The sequence below is a fragment of the Monopterus albus genome, unplaced genomic scaffold, assembly GCF_001952655.1.
Source record: "Monopterus albus unplaced genomic scaffold, M_albus_1.0 scaffold488.1, whole genome shotgun sequence".
NCBI classification, from domain to species: domain Eukaryota; kingdom Metazoa; phylum Chordata; class Actinopteri; order Synbranchiformes; family Synbranchidae; genus Monopterus; species Monopterus albus.
The window spans coordinates 188,244-205,150 of NW_018128368.1; the positions used below are offsets into that span (position 1 = coordinate 188,244).

The window sequence follows — 16,907 nt, forward strand, 5'->3', positions numbered from 1 at the left end:
GTGGCAACTCGGAGGCGTCTCGCGCATCCAAAGTTGCGAGGACGCCGTGTCTGGGGTGAGAGCAAACACTCATTTCATCGGTTACTACCTCACGAAACAAGTACCATTTTGTTTATAACGTGTTTTAGCCGTGGTAAAAAAAAACAAAAAAAAACAAACTTTGCTGTTACTCAGAGACTATGGACACTAGACCTACACAATTTTAATATGTTAAACATTTATCTGTCTGCTTCTTACCCATACAATTAAAATGTGTCTATGATAATACATTCAGTATTTATACTTGAAGAGAAGAAGGCAGATGTTGCAGCCGACCACATAAAGTAACACGGGGACCCGGGAGGGTTGCAGCATCCATTAAATGGTACTTATTAACCGTGTACTGTATCTATGAAACACAGTTAATTTTATTTGTGACTGTCCGTGGGGTCCAGTAGCCTGCCTTGCTCTCAGTTGCAGTTTGTTTGCTTCAGTCTTGTGTGGCAAATAGTGAACAAGCTGAAGTAATAAGTGACCAGACAGCACGAATATTTCTTAATCTATTGGGTTTATTAGGGTGTAATGTTATTTGTTAATGTAATGTGTAATGTTATTATTGTTGTATCAGTTATCCATAGCAAAAGTTTTTATGAACTGGCAAATCCCCAGTTTTGTAAATCATTTGATGATTGGATGCTTCAGATGAAGGAGGAATGGACGTCCCATGTCTGTATGAACTTGTTTACTTGATTCCTCTCTCCTGGCACCATTGTCTTGCATTTTACATAGGTGGGAAACGTGGAGCAAGGGAACTGGGATTTACCAATATGCAGTACCTGCAGTCACATAAATCAGCAAAGGGCCAGTCAGATGAACACTGATCATGGCTTCAACTCTTTGCTCATTTTGCCTTTATTTAAAAAAAAAAGAGTTCACTATTTTTCAAGATATTTGTTGAACCAGAGACTAAATGCTCAAATTGATTTCAAAAATACAAATTAGCTTGATGGAAAATAAACAGAAACATTTAGCCTGATAACAGCACATTAGCCTGAAGCCTCATTTGAGGAACAGGCCCCAAGTGTTTTGCCTTTGTCAGCTGACATCAGTGATTCGGGTCCACCCCGAGGTGCAGCATGCTTGAAGGTTTTACCCCAGATAGAGCAGGTCAGCCACATTTTATTATTTCAGCAATTAATGTTGATTTCTAACTGTCCTGTCACCCTGGTTGTTGGGTTACACGCTGTTTTCTTTAAGACCCAGAGATCCAGATTGTGTCTGAGCCGGTACTCTTCTTCTTGCCTGTCTCTAGCAGGCTGTGGTTAACATTTGAGTATGGCATTAAGCCACTGATGACAGAGCAGAGCACAATAGGAGATAGGCACCACCCTGACATCTCAAGTGACCTCTGTGTGTGTCTGTTCAGGTTTCTGTCAGGCTGCTTCCAAAAGATGGGTAGAACGAGCTAAAGATACTCTCTTCAGCATTATGCCAACTGTCAGCTTGATCTTTCAGAAAGTGGTTGACAAGAGGTAGATTGGAGAACAGTGTGTTAGAGGTGGAAGTGTATTTGTGACTTTGCCCAGACCTTTTATTTACCTTTTCTGTCTCGCTATTGGGCTCATTCTCTCTCTCTCTCACTCCCTCTCTCTGTGTGATGGAGGTAATTAGTCCCCTGCAGGGATGACTCTGGTTATCAGGGGTTGAATAGCTCTCATGTGAAAAGCAGGACATCGGGCAGGTGCAGACGATGCTGTGTCTTTCAGAATCCCATCTGAATCATTCATGTCTTCTATGGGCATAGTTCAGGTCAGATGGTGTATCCACTGACTTAACCATGATGAAGTGACCCAGCATGCCATTGTCCACCATAGTCTGTCTTCTAAAAGCAGTTGTTTGCCCCTGTCTGGTGCATAACTATGCCATGTGTCATGTGGATCAGGTTGTAATCCAGAATGCACCCATTAACCTGTCAGAGGAACTGGTTTTAGTGGAAAGTTTGTTTTGTTGTGGAATCCCCTGTGGTGTCTGATCTGACTGAGAACAGCTGATTGATATGTCTTGTTCAAAGTGTAACAGCAGTCATATTCAGTTAATGGCTGACTATTCTTAATGAGGGGGAACAGCTTACAGAGTAACAAAGATGAGGCTTAAGGCTGGCTCTCCTTCTTTCAATGAATTATTACACCTGCCCAGGGGGGTGTTTTTCTGCTTCGTGAGTCAGCAAAATAGCTCAAAAACTTTTCAACTGGTTTTACTGAAACAGACCTTTTTAACTTGTTATAGTAAGACAAGAACTAGTATATGTTTTTCTATTCAAGTGTCCTAGTGAGAGTGAGCCAATGCAGTACCAGGACAATGAAACTAAGCAGCTAAAGGGAAGACGGTCATCCCCAATACTTGTATGCCCCTACAGTGACATGTCGAAATGTTGGACCATGGAGCAAGCAGCAAGTGTTTTATTTTTGGTGCTAATCTAGGAGGTTAAAAGGATTTCAAGAGAGATTTTTGATCTGGGGCAGCATGGTGGAGCAGTGGGCAGCGTTGCTGCCTCACAGAAAGAAAGTTCTGTTTATATGTTCTTCCTGTGCCTGTGGGGGTTCTCTCTGAGGCATCTGAGTCTTAAATCAATGCAAATAAAATCTATTAAAAAAAATTACACATGGAGTAATTTAAACTGTATGTCCAGTGAATGATTTTTAAGTATTGTCTGTTGGAGATACAAGTCACATTCCTCAGCCATTTTTTATTTAACCTGCTGGGGAACATAAATGTTCTTCAATCAGAGTCCTCACATACCACAGTGAAATCAAACTGAGTCATTTGTTTATATTATACATGGTGTAGTAGTTCAAAGGTCAAAGTGTTTATTTGTCATATGCACAGTTAGGAAATGTGTTTCCCTGTACAATGAAAGTCTTCCTTTGCCATCCACATGAATGCCACACAATACACATGAAATATAAAGTAGATAAGCAGGTAAGATAATTCTAAGGCACTTTAAAGCAGCAAATGAAAGAAGCCTAATAAAAATACAACACGGGCACAATATAATGTAGAGAGAATGTATGCTACATGGGAGCTGTGTGTGCAAATAGTCAGCAGTGAGTGTGTAATTACATACTCAGTTTGCACATGCATAAACAGTACAGGTGAAATTACATGAGATAGTTCCTGAGTCAGCTGTTTAGGATTCTGATAGCAGTTGGAAAGAAAGAGTTTTTCAGTCTAGAGGTCCAGCATTTCACACTTCTTAACCTCTGGCCGGGGGATAGGGGCGTGAAGGGGTCCGTGCTAGGGGTGGGTGGGGTCTTTGAGGATGGAGGCAGCTTTCCTACGCACCCAGTAATTTAAACTGTATGTGCAGTGATTGATTTTTAAGTATTGTCTGTTGTCATTACAGGCCATGAAGCTCATACAGGAGCTCCACAACCAGAGGGACAGTCTGAAGGGTGAGATTATTGAGCTCCTCCACCAGCAGAAGGTGAGACTGCTTGAAGGGATGATTACTGAGAATACTGGCCAAATAATCCTCTCACAATTTTTGGGGAACTGGTAGCAGCTGTAATATAATAGTCATTTTTACATAATGAATCTGAAAAATGAGTGAAAAGGACAGACACTGGTCTTCAGATCTGCTTTGATATTTCAAAGCTTTTCCACTAGAGCTGGGAAAGGTTAGTTGATTGGAAAGTTGACAGAAAATAAATCTGCATTATCACTGTTCAAACTCAAATGCCAAACATTCTCAGGTGTGAGCTTTTGCTGCTCATCTTTGTATTATGTGATGGACAACGACGGACATGTCCCTCAAAGCCCCAGTGGAAAGGACAGCCTTGCAGTAGCGTGTTCTCTGTCTCCTGTGTGCAGGTGCTTGGTGCTCAGGCAGAGACAGTCACTGCCATGGAGCAGTGCTGCCACCGTGTGGACGCTTTGGAGGAGGCTGTGGTGAGTGTGTGGGATGATGAATTGACACTAACACACAGTAATTCAGCTTTACTCTGTACTGTTTATATGTAAATTATTTGTTGTTGCAATGTCCCATTTTCCTACAGTGCTAATTAAATGTCCATCTCTTGTCACTTCATCTGTTCTCGCTGTGGCAGAGATCTTTGAGGGAGACCTTTCAGAAGTATCCGGACCCAGAGGAGCTGAGTCGCTGTGTGACCTGGGACGTCATGCAATCAGCTCTGCTCAGCGAGACAGAAAACCTTAAGAAGGTCAGATCCAGCCTGTTCATGACAGCTTGTTATTTTTTCAGCATCAGACTGGAATAGGAACTCTCTGAACCAAGGTTTAAGTTTCATTTTAGCAAAAACTTGACAAATGAATGATTTCTACTTGAATTGGTTAATCCTTAAAGTCCTTCAATGTTATGATGTGTCATTTGCAGTTGTCTGTTTTGTGGACTCTTTGTATTAGTTTTATTTTTTGCAGTCTTTTCACAGAGTTGTAAGACTTTCAAACAAGAAATATAAACAATGTACTTGGTAAATAATTCAAATAAATGTAGTGAGTACAAAGTACAATATTTTTGACTGAATTGTAGTGAAGTCGAAGTGGCATGAAAATTGCATTTTAAGACCCTCTAGTTCAAAATGGTGTATGGCTTCAGGGCATTGAAATATGACATGATATGATGTATTTGGCATCAAAAAAAGCATTTTTTAATAGTTTTCAATGGTGAGTAACAGTAACCTAGGAATACATTTGTGAGTTGGGTTTTAGACTCTTATTGTGGATAAGATCAACTGTTTAGATGGACTGTTGAATCAAATATCAGCAAAATAACCTAGACTTGAAGAAAATGTTACATTTCACTGTGATCATGGCAATGCAATGTGTAAGACTGAGATTCAGAGCTTCCAGGTCTGTGGGGTTGGGTTCAGAAGTTGTGGGGACACATGATATCAGAGGTTTCTTACCTATTAAACAAACAAACAAAAACAAACATGTCCCTCAAAGCCCCAGTGGAAAGGACAGCCTTGCAGTAGCGTGTTCTCTGTCTCCTGTGTGCAGGTGCTTGGTGCTCAGGCAGAGACAGTCACTGCCATGGAGCAGTGCTGCCACCGTGTGGACGCTTTGGAGGAGGCTGTGGTGAGTGTGTGGGATGATGAATTGACACTAACACACAGTAATTCAGCTTTACTCTGTACTGTTCATATGTAAATTATTTGTTGTTGCAATGTCCCATTTTCCTACAGTGCTAATTAAATGTCCATCTCTTGTCACTTCATCTGTTCTCGCTGTGGCAGAGATCTTTGAGGGAGACCTTTCAGAAGTATCCGGACCCAGAGGAGCTGAGTCGCTGTGTGACCTGGGACGTCATGCAATCAGCTCTGCTCAGCGAGACAGAAAACCTTAAGAAGGTCAGATCCAGCCTGTTCATGACAGCTTGTTATTTTTTCAGCATCAGACTGGAATAGGAACTCTCTGAACCAAGGTTTAAGTTTCATTTTAGCAAAAACTTGACAAATGAATGATTTCTACTTGAATTGGTTAATCCTTAAAGTCCTTCAATGTTATGATGTGTCATTTGCAGTTGTCTGTTTTGTGGACTCTTTGTATTAGTTTTATTTTTTGCAGTCTTTTCACAGAGTTGTAAGACTTTCAAACAAGAAATATAAACAATGTACTTGGTAAATAATTCAAATAAATGTAGTGAGTACAAAGTACAATATTTTTGACTGAATTGTAGTGAAGTCGAAGTGGCATGAAAATATTTATGTAAAGTACAGATACCTCAAAATGTACTTAAGTACAGTGCTTGAGTAAATGTACTTGGTTACTTTTTTACAGTCTTGTTTAGGATTTCTCTGCATTTCTTTACAGGAGCTTGTAAACACATGGGCTGTTGATCCAGCCAAAGAAGTTGAGCCCAGACAAACATCTTTCAACAGGAACTTCGCTGCTGAAAACTCTTTTTCCAGCACACCCTCCTCTCCCCACCCTGTCGAGGATACTGTCAGGACAGCAGCTTCTGGTTCTCCGATGGTTTCTGAAGAGATTCCCACTCTTCTAGAAGTGACAAACACCCCATCAGCCACAGAGGCCTCTTCAGACCTGTCAGGACCACCTCAGCAGCCTCATTCTCAGACAGGCCTGGCATCTGCTGGCATGCGAGACCAGCACCTACAAGATCAGGTCAGACAGGAGGACGTGTCCCTGAGGGGCAGTCAAAAGAGGTTGAAAAACACAGTATCATTAATACAAAAGCCCAGAGTGCATTGCAGCAGACGTTTAGGACCACAGATGTAAATATGCTTGCTTTATTGTATTTAATTATTCTATTTGATTTATTTATTTTAGACCTTGGATGTATTTATATATTATTTACCTATTCAATTTTCCATATGTAAATTAGGTGCCGGATCCATCAAAATAGTTGTCGGTCACAACTTGAGAGGTGCCAGATCCAGATGTGGCTTGTTCTGGCACAAATTAACCCCTGTTCTGAGCTGTCCAGCAGCCGCCTGGATGAGGCTAGGCAGGGTGATAGCGATAGCCAGGGCCTCAGTCAGCAATTGCAGATATTTTGGTTATCCAGAAGTAGGAGTGTGTTGAGTCACAGCTGATTCATCCAGGGTACTATCAAAACTCACAGCTTAGAGTTTCCATTTCATCAGACCTGCATGTGTTTGCTCTGTGGGAGGAAATAGAGTTGACAGCGCTAACCACTGAGTCATTGTGTTGTTACCAATGCATCATTTCGACCACCTTCTGCAAAGTGATGGCCGTCTGTGTGTGTCTTAGAATGTGGAGCTGCTGAACAACGCGCAGGTGATCCTGCAGCTCCAAGCAGAGTGTGAAAAGCTACATGAAAACATGAGGTGGTTGCATGAGGACAACAGACAGAAACAGAGCCACATAGAGGTAGACAAATAACTTTTAGCATGTTTTATGTCTGTTTTTCTCTGTTTTCTTAACTGCAATACATCATTCCATTTGTGACAACAGTTCCTGACAGATGATGTAGGAATTTTTCAAAATGTAATAAATCTTGAACTATTTGCCCCTACAATGTAATAATACCTACGTATGTACGTGAGAATATTTCTTAGTTGTCACTTCTTCTACTCTTCACACAGACCCTGAATGTTTCCACCCAGAATATGACTATGCTGTAAGAAATGAAGGACAAAATACAGTGACTTACTCCAAAGCTTATCTGGGGCTCAGATGCAGCTTCTGTTGCCTCACTAAGCTAATTCAAGTCAATATCTCTTAAAGTCTATTTAAGACAAATTTCTCTTTTTTGTTTCCCTGGTGAGTAGTTCCATGCTGTGGCGGAGAGATATGTTATAATAGTTGTAAATTTGTTGTTAGCTGTGTTTACTAGTCAGGCTGTGTTCAGAATTTGCATGGAAACCTGTTCGTACCTTGCGCATTTGACAGCTGGATATTTTTGCGGTTTGTGCTTTTAGTGCTCTCCATCTCCAATTCTTGTTTCCACAGGAACTATACAAGAAGACGGAGGAGCTGGAGGAGAAGAAGGCTGACAGGCAGATGGTTGAGAGCGAAATTGTAAGTGGCTTTGTTTTAACTAACTAAGGTTTAGATGCTGTAGTCACTACAGGGAAGAGTCAAACAGGTCTGTAGCCCTGTGTGCAAATTCATACTAGCTACAGATGCAAGCATTCTTTTGTTATTGGTAAAAATGTTAAGCATCTTAGTGTCCTGCCTTTATTTTAATGTTACCTGGTTTGAAAACCTTGAGCTTTTAAGGACCAACCAACAAGGTTTAATTGAACCACTGAGGTTCTCTCGTCCTTTGCAATGGCTCTGCCTCTGTGAAATGTGTTGTATAGTTGTGTATGGAAAAATGAAGGACTTGCACTGTGCATTCCTTGCTGGCCTCCACTAAATGGTAAATGGACTGCATTTTATATAGCGCTTTTTTCCAAAGCGCTTTACAGGGAGATCATACCACCATTCACCCATTCACACACACATTCACACACACATGACGACAGCTGCCACACAACGGCGCTAATCAAGCCACCGGGAGCAATTCGGGGTTCAGTGTCTTGCTCAGGGACACTTAGGCATGCGGGGAGACTGGGAGTCGAACCACCAACTTGCTGGTCAGGAGACGACTGCCCTACCTCGTGAGCCACAGCCACCCACATCTCAAGTAGAAACATCTGGGGGGGTGGGGGGTAGTATGTACAAAATGGCACCACCTCAACTGCAATGCTAATCTTGCTAGCAGTAGATGACAGTGCTTTAGAGGCTCAAACCAAGAGCATAGTTTTGCATATGGACAATAGGAACATGTCCCTACCAATATTTAAACAAACCCATGTGCATTACCTTTGGAATGAGGTCATATCAGATTATTACGATGTGCTTGAACTTCCAAAAGGGAAGGGGCATCTAAAGCTCACATCAAATGCAAATGTCAAATTTGCCTTTTTGAGGTAAGAATATGAAATTCATGTTCGAAAACACTACACAAAGTTCAACAAATTTGAACTTTTAGCACACTCCCACTCTGCACAGAGCCTGCAAAGTGCACCACATACACATCAATGTGAGGAGCATGCAGAAGCTTTTTTTCCCACAAGAATGTGAAGATGCCATAATTCTGCTTAAATAGAAGCAGCAACGGACACGACCATGTAAACCCTATAAACTGGATGAGAGACGTACTAGAATACTAGCATGTACTTAGTCAAAGAAAATAGATTTTTTTATTAAAAGGGCACTTGGGTAAATTCTATTTTTGAGTTTATCAGTGCACAGAAAAAAGCAGCTGATCTTCTTTGTCTCTTGTATCATATTCAGTGTGCTTTTTAACTCCTGGTCTGTGTTTTGCTTATGTTAAACTGCTTGTTTTCTCTCCACATCTGAAGAAAGCAGATAAATCTGTTTTGGAGAGCAAAGTAAGCCGTCTGCAGTTTGACTCTGCCACAGAGCATCTAAACACCATGTTCCATGAGCTGCTGAACAAAGTGATGGACCAGGAGCAGGACTGGCACAAAGTCATTGACAAGCTCTCCTCAGAGATGGAGTGTAAGGTAGAGATGCATCATCTGTTCTACCAGAGAAAAGTGGTGGTGGCAGCATTTCATGTATGTAATTGATCTTGTAACTATAACATCAGGCTGATAGATGCAAGTATTTGACCAGTATAGCTTTTGGAAGGTTGATCTGTGATCATCTCTGACAAACCACATTATATTTGACACCTGACCTCGCTGTAGTTGAACAGGATTGAGTTAGACTCTATGAAAAAGCAGCTGGAAGATCGATGGAAGAATATCCACAAGGAGCTGCAGGCTCAGGGGGCTCCAGAGCATGATGATGCTGCTATTATCAGAAAGTAAGTGCAAGTGGTCACTAATCACAACTAATGTTTGTGGAGTGGAAACGGTATGAGCACGAGTTCTGAAGTGTTTTCCTCATGCATTTAAGTAGAGCTTTGAGAGAAGTATTCCCACAAAGATTTACTGTGTGGATAAACTTAAATTAGGGGTCACAGTTACACTCAGCCATGGACCAGTATTTTTTTCAGCATTTGTTTGTTTCACAGACTCCATGGAAACACAGGCCTCTTTGATTTTTCATACAATTCACCTAACACAATCCAAGGGCAGATGTTATGTTACCCTAAAAGGTGCAATAACTAAGATGTTGCACATTGTCCTATAAATCAAGTGAAAATGGGACAGGAAGTGATGTCTCTCAGCAATCCTACCACCCCCATGTCGGCCGCAGTCACACTCTGCCGCCCACAGCGCTAATGTTTTTATTCCAGCTTCCCTATGCTGTGTTGTCAAAGTATGGTCTATAAATTAGCTCCGCCTGCAACCTAGCAAAGCTTATAAGAAGCATTTTTCTGACCAATGAATAGTCATTTCAAACAGCCAGCCATGAAGGAGCTCTCAGCAGCTAAAAGTCTAAAACAGCAGCTGCCAGGCTGAAGATGTCCCATTCTTTTGCACAAAGAGAGTGGGACAATGAAAGAGCAAAAGCCGGGGTTAACATTGGTTTGACATTTTGAGATGGAGAGTGACAAAAGCAGCCAAAGGACCTGAAAGAGATTCAGATGGGGCGTTTTTCCCCTCTAGATGTGTTTGTTTTGCTAACATTAGCAACCTAGCATGGTCATGACTTTACCTTTTTTTTTTAATTAATATGATTTTAATTTGGGAGTAATTTCAGCTTTGTGTCACATTAGCAGTAACCACAGCTTTCTACTGGACTGACACATTTATACCCGTTAGTCTGATAAGGCTAGCCAGTGTTGCCAACTCCTCAGTAATTCAGGTTGTTTCTTTTTCTTTCACGTCAGAGTCTCAAAAACATCAAAAAAGTCTCCAGTAACACCAGAAAAAGTCGCTAGATTTGTCGCTAGTCGCTTTTGACAAAAAAGTCGGCAAGAGGATTTGGAAAGTCGCTGTACAGTGCGGGAAAGTCTCTGAGTTGACAACACTGAGGCTAGCTTTGGACTGGAGGCTGCTTTTTGTACAGTTTGTTGAAACTAGGAATTTGTAGTTAACATTGTTGCTAGGAAAAAAGGAGCAAAAGGCAATTAGGAGCATCTTATGGTATTAGTTTGTTTTGAGTTTCAGTAAACTGTCTAGCAGCTGAAAAGATGTTAGGTAAAATAGCTTTAAATTCAGTCCAAAAGCAAAAGTTATTTTTCCTATTGGTATGTGATTGCTAACAGTGGCCTGCTTTAGTTAGGGTTGAATTAAAGTAGGTACTGTTGTCATCAACAAAGCGTTTCCCATTACTACAAATTATATTGATAATTTCTGTTATTCATTTGTATTTTTGTATTCCATCAATTATCTATTCTATACCGCTTATCCTGAAGAGGGTCATGGGAGGCTGGAGGCAATCCAAGCTGACATCGCCAATCAGAGCGGACATGTAGACACACATACACTCACTCATTCTTAGGGTCAATTTAGAGTCGCTAATCAACATAAGCTCCATGTCTTTGGACTGTGGGAGAAAGCCAGAGTACCTGGAGAGAACCCATGCAGGCACAGGGAGGACATGCAAACTCTGCACAGAAAGGCATCGGGCACAGTTTTTGTATTATTCTTGCAAATTTATTATATGTCACTTTAGCAGTAGGTGCCATTCAAATAGCCCGGCACAAAGTGAGACACATCAGACACTTAATATATATAGTGAAAGTTAGGAGCTATATAGTCATCTTTCTTTGTGTTCTTCCAGACAACTCTTGGAGAGATTTCACTGTCTGTCCTGTGACCGACCCATTGTAATGCAAACCTCCAGACCGTGAGTCAATACTTCTAATTATTTCCCACATTATTAGCATTTCATTTCCAAACTTAGCATTTATCCTGACTATAATATATTTGCATAAGGACACAGAATTCTTGCAATTTAAAAATATTTCTTGGATTACAAAATAAAGTGACTTTACCAAAAGATGCCTATCGTCATCTGGGTACGGAGAATGGGGGGTTACATAAGACAGCGGCCATCAAGCAGTGCTTCACTTTGTGACTTTGTTCTTTAAAATAAAACAGCACATCGTTATTACTTTAAATAGTCTGTTACCAAACATTTATCAGTAATACAGTTAATATGGAAAAAAATATGAATATGCCGTGTGTGTTGATTTTAGTGATGTGCCTAAATTATGTACTGGTGCTCTTAAAATGTTCAGTAAGGAGCACCAGTGCAACTAGTGGAAGGAGTCAGTCTGGAGCCCTGGCTATTGTATGTTTCTCTCTTTGTTTTGGGGGCATAAAAGGGATTTGGTGATACTGCCCTCCACTCCTGGATTTCCCTCGCACAAGTCCATCAGGCCATACGCTGTTTACAGTCTGGAGCAGCTTCGCCAGCACTACAGGAGGTGAGATCACTGTGTCCTCTGTTCATTAGCAGGTGGCACAAGACTCTTAAAAGCTTAAAATAATTTACTCACAGCCCTTACAAATGTGACTATAAACATAATCTTTGTAGAAGAACTAATATTATCTTTTGCAGATAATATAAAGTTTTACAGATAGAGGCCCCAAACAAGAGCAGTGCCATTTTCTGTAGCTGACATCAGTTCAGATCATGTTTATTAATCATTTTCATAAAGGTACCAAGCTGACAATACAATGTCATGATACAAGCTGACAATACAATGTCATGATACACACTGTTTTTATGTCCCGATGTTTTTCTGTGAATGAGCAGCAAGCGTATCCCTGAGCGGACTGACTATGGTCATATGGCTGTGTCGCGGAGCTGTGGGGGTAGCCACACCATCACCTCAGCCAGTCAGCGTCAGTGGCGCACCGGCCTGCAGTACATGAAGCACCACAACCAGACTGAGGTGGACAGTTTGGTTCAGGTATGACAAATAACAGTTAATAACAATAATAATAATACATTAAGTAAAAGAAATAATAGTAACAGGTAATAGTTTAAAGTTGGCATGTCTTTTACTGTACATTGACATAGTATCACAGCAGATATCAGACTGATAGCAGTTAGCTAAGGATAGATCCTTTAAAGGCAGAAAATTGTAACTGTTCAGAACAATAAAGGGGTTATCTGTAACCTGTACTGGTGTCAGCACAGATGGCAGAAACACTGATAGAATTTCAGTCCTCTTAACACAAATGTGTGGTGTTGTTTTTTTTAGATGTTTTTTAAATTTGATTTCTTAAAATTGTCATCTAGGATGTACAAACTAGCCACAGCTTCTGGAAAACCTGTTGCTTTCTTTTAGTCAGGTCTTCAGTCAAGAGAGTTGCAAGCTTTAACAAGTTGTTCACTCAAAATGCCTTTCAAAATGTTTATCTATGTAATTTACTACAACAGGTAGTAGAGAGGAAGTAAAGTCTAATCTGTAGTTTTAATTGAAAACCACTTTGGAGAACGGCTATCTCCAAATGTGTGTCCACAGGCATCATCCTGTTGTTCAGAACTGTTTCCTTAATGCAGCAGTGTAACTCTTCAGATTTTTGTCCAAATTAATTCTTTTTTCCCCACCAAAATGTACAACATTTAGGAATACTATTGACAGAAGAAGAGAGAAATAAGAAAGATACTTTAAGTACATTTTGTTCATTTAGTGTTTCTAAATTGTCATTCAAATAAGTTGAATGCAGGAATTTACTTGTAATGGGAGATTTTTATCTGTTGGAATTGCTACTTTTACTAAGTACAGGACCTGACTTGAAGCGTTCTCACTGGTTAGATTCTATCTAATGGATTTTACATGTCCCTCTGTGTGTGTGTGTGTGTGTGTGTGTGTGTGTGTCTCAGTCAGAAGAGGTTGATCTGATCGGACTGGATGGAAATGTTTACAGAGGTCGCCTGAATGCCACAGACAACAGGAATTCAAAAACTGAACTACCTCCCATTTCGACCAAACAACGTAAATAAAATTGTCTAAATCTCATCTGCCGTATTTATTTCTGAATCGTTAGTTTGTTCATTTTTTGCGCCACAGATGTAATTGACATCAGCGGACCATAAGGCTTTGTAAGGATAAGAACTATATAATTTTATTTAACCGGGAAAGAATGAATAAAAATCTCTTTTGCAGGAGCTTTCTTGATCAAGATAGAAGCACCACATAAAGATAATAAAACATAACACAATGAAAATGAACATGCGATCAAAAGGATAAAGTAAGACAATAATAGCCCCACATTTAGAATAACTAATACAAACACATATGAGCAGTACTGTATTTTGAAATTGTTAAAAAAAAAAAAAAGTACATAAAATGAACTGATAGGCCTCCAGCTCAGAGAGAACAGATTCCAGAGCTTGTGAGGAAAAAGTTTCCTGAAGTTTCTGTTTCTATAATCGTGGAAACTCAGCTTTACACACAAGAGCAGCAGAACATGTTTGCAAGCAGCTGCTGAGAGATTATTGAGATTCTATATTCAGGGTAAAAACTTTTTCAAGTTTGTTGAAAGCAGTGGTGTGTCTGCATTACTATTATTATTCTATTGTTGTATGATATCTCAGGAGCTTTTTTCCAAATGTGTTGGTACGGATGCTTTTTTTACTGTGAACTTGACTAAAAACTAAAGGCTGGAAGGTTTATGTGAAAAACGAAGAAGTGATTCCACACCTGCATGATTTATGAGAATAAATGGTAAAGTACAAGACAGTTGCTGGTGTTTGTGGGGTTTGTTTTTAACTTGTTTGTTGACGACCACAGGCTGCAAGACTAAAGACAAAGCCAGATGCTCCTCCTCACACAAAGCTGCAGCTTCTCCGGAGGTGGGTCATCACCCCCCCAGTGCCACGAGTGCCCAATACAGTCACTCAGGTGAGTCGCCCACCCACCCATAAGGTGTGAATGTTTACCCAGTTAACCTCATGCCTGCAGCTCTGTGGGAGCCAGGCCATCTGTCACAGGAATTCTTCTTCTTCTTCCTCCTCCTCCTCCTGCTCCTGATCAACTCTTGACTGTGTGTTTGGGCTCAAATCTAAGCTAAAGCTTTGCCCAGTATGTATATATCTCACCTTCGATTTTGTTATTCCAGAGGATATTTGCCTGGAGTTAACACATCAGATCACAGAAAGGCACAATCTATAAAACCATAAAATCATTCTAATCATAAATAAGTGTATCATATAAATGTAAATAAACAGGGATAATATGAAAATATTTTTTATTCAGAAAAGTTAGACATAAATTGTGCATTCAGTTCCATCTCCCCTGAGACTGCTTTTCAGTTTATTCAGCCTTTTTGTGAGATGGGTTATGGAATATATTTTAATATAAAGCCACATTTATGACAGGCTATATGATTTTGGAAGCATATATTGTTCATTAGGTGACCCAAGACAAATGCCTAACCTCATCCTCTGTGTCTCTAGCCTCCAGCATCTCGGGGCGGGACTGGCCTGTGTCAGCTCTGGGCTGCACGTCACAGTGCTCCATCACTGCAGCAGAGAGCAGCACATAGCCTCTGGTTAGCCAGCAGCTTGGACAGTAGGGGGCGACACAGAGCTATTTCACTGCTCATTACATCCAATAAATCACCTGTCAAACACTGAGTCCAGTCCTGTGACTTTTTTTTTTTCTACTGTGTTTCTGTGATCAGACACATATTATTACAACCCTAAATCAGAAAAAGTCTGGATGGTATGTAAAATCAATACTAAAACAGAAAACAACTGATGTGTGAATCATCTGTGTCCTGTATTACATCGAAAACAATACAGCAGCACATTATTTGATCTGAGCTCTATGCCACAGAGGAATAGATACAGGGGTTTATAGTGAAGTGTTCCCCAAAATACAAAGTCAAGTGGAGTAGAGGTTTAATGACATTACAAAAAAATGGAAATACACAAGTACAAGTACCTCACAACTGCTTTGAAAAATAAGATTTTACTGCTGCTCTGTTGATTCTGAATTGTAGTGTTAAGATGTTGAAGAGCAGATGCATAGATCTATAAAACAAGCAGTTACTGCAACACTGTCAACTGCATATAACACCGTGTTCCTGTCAATACCAAACCATGTGTATACAGGCAGTCGTAAAACTCCCCATGTGTAGTTGCCTTCAACTGTCAGCACTTTGCATCAGGAGGCTAACAGACCTGCGTATTGCATCATTCAGATTCACATTTGTTGTCATTTTTACGCTCCATATAAAAACGAAAGTGTTCCACACATGCCACCAGTTGACAAATATACTTCAATGCGGTATATGTAATAAAAGCAATAAGTTAACTAAATACAAACAATAATAAATGAGCTAAACCTGTGGGGAAATGCATCACTACTATCAGCAGAAGTGCACATCCTGTTCACAGAAACACCAGGCCGAGATCAGGAAAGACACATTCATGAGTCAAGGGCAAAGGGGGAGGGAGGGGGTGACCTTAGTTTGAAGTGCGGTCACAACTTGTTCCGAATCATTTCTTGCCACTGAAAGTTTTGGTTTTATGTCAAATGACTGAAGTCTGTATGAAATGATGTGATTGTGGACTTGTTCTAAAATATTTGTTTCTGAAGATGTTGGTGGAAAATAACTAAATACATTTACTGAAGAACAATTTGGTGGTACTATTATTATTACTACAGCTGTCTTTTACGATCTTGTGATTGATTATTATGTGTTTAAGCAGAGGCCTCGATCTTTGGGTGTCCACAGTAAACAGATATGCTCCCAACTGCATTAGTGGGTTAGAAACCATATATTAAATGTTTATATACTGATTAAAAATAATAAATATGAGAACTTAAAGTATTACCAAAAGTACATTTCCCTCTGAAATTAGTACAAATTTAAAGTAGCAAAAAATTTAAACACCTACGTAACTTAAAATTGTACTTAATCAAAAAACTGAAAAACTTTTCCTCTGTAACAAAGATTAGATCAAATGAAAACAAATATATAAAGAACATAGCTAAATCAGCATTAGCAATCTAGTAGTGTCAGGCCATGTGTACTTTTACTACCAATATTTGACGTGAAGCTGGTAACACTTCTATACTTCAATTTGGAGAGGTAGTGTTTTTAGCAGCAGCTCATTAATTCACTTTTTGAGTGTTGTCATCAAACTTCCCCTTTAAAGCAGTGGTACCATGTTTAAACACTGGAGTTTGTTGCACACTAACTGATGAGAAACACAAACACCAGACTGATAATCCAGCCACATCCTTCCTCAATCTGCAGTCTCACTAATGCAAACGAGAGTAACTTCAGTTTGGGAAACCACAGTTCTTTGTACTTTCTCAACCGTCATTTTGCCCTTAGGTTTTCTTCTTTTTTTTTGCTAAGTGATTAAACGTCATGAGCAGTGAGAGATGAAGCCACAGAAATAGTAGATCATACTTTGTTTTTATTAAACATATAAATACAAATTTCAACAGAGCAAATGAACACAAAATACTTGAGAGGAATCTCTAGAAATGAGCCATGGATTAGAAGAGAATAAATTTTAGAGCTTCCATGTGGATAAAAAAA

The 16,907-nt window shown here is 40.0% G+C and overlaps 1 protein-coding gene across 1 annotated transcript; it reads left to right on the forward strand.

Moving 5' to 3' along the window:
- Positions 1-6: 6 nt before the first annotated feature.
- On the forward strand, positions 7-15,039 carry LOC109952714 (glutamine-rich protein 2). The gene is made up of 17 exons (XM_020587923.1): positions 7-55; positions 3,383-3,463; positions 3,850-3,927; positions 4,086-4,199; positions 4,999-5,076; positions 5,235-5,348; positions 5,812-6,123; positions 6,733-6,852; positions 7,435-7,503; positions 8,835-8,999; positions 9,186-9,304; positions 11,173-11,238; positions 11,720-11,821; positions 12,154-12,310; positions 13,231-13,342; positions 14,141-14,251; positions 14,806-15,039. The coding sequence occupies exons 2-17, from the start codon at positions 3,386-3,388 to the stop codon at positions 14,892-14,894; spliced, it is 1,884 nt and encodes a 627-aa protein (XP_020443579.1). The 5' UTR covers positions 7-55; positions 3,383-3,385; the 3' UTR covers positions 14,895-15,039.
- The last annotated feature ends 1,868 nt before the right edge of the window (positions 15,040-16,907 follow it).

Excerpts from the sequence above, each read along its gene's own strand:
- LOC109952714 (XM_020587923.1), top strand. The coding sequence starts at position 3,386 with ATGAAGCTCATACAGGAGCTCCACAACCAGAGGGACAGTCTGAAGGGT. Across the intron at positions 3,464-3,849 it reads AGCTCCTCCACCAGCAGAAG|GTGCTTGGTGCTCAGGCAGA; the intron begins GTGAGACTGCTT and ends TCCTGTGTGCAG. Across the intron at positions 13,343-14,140 it reads TCCCATTTCGACCAAACAAC|GCTGCAAGACTAAAGACAAA; the intron begins GTAAATAAAATT and ends TGACGACCACAG.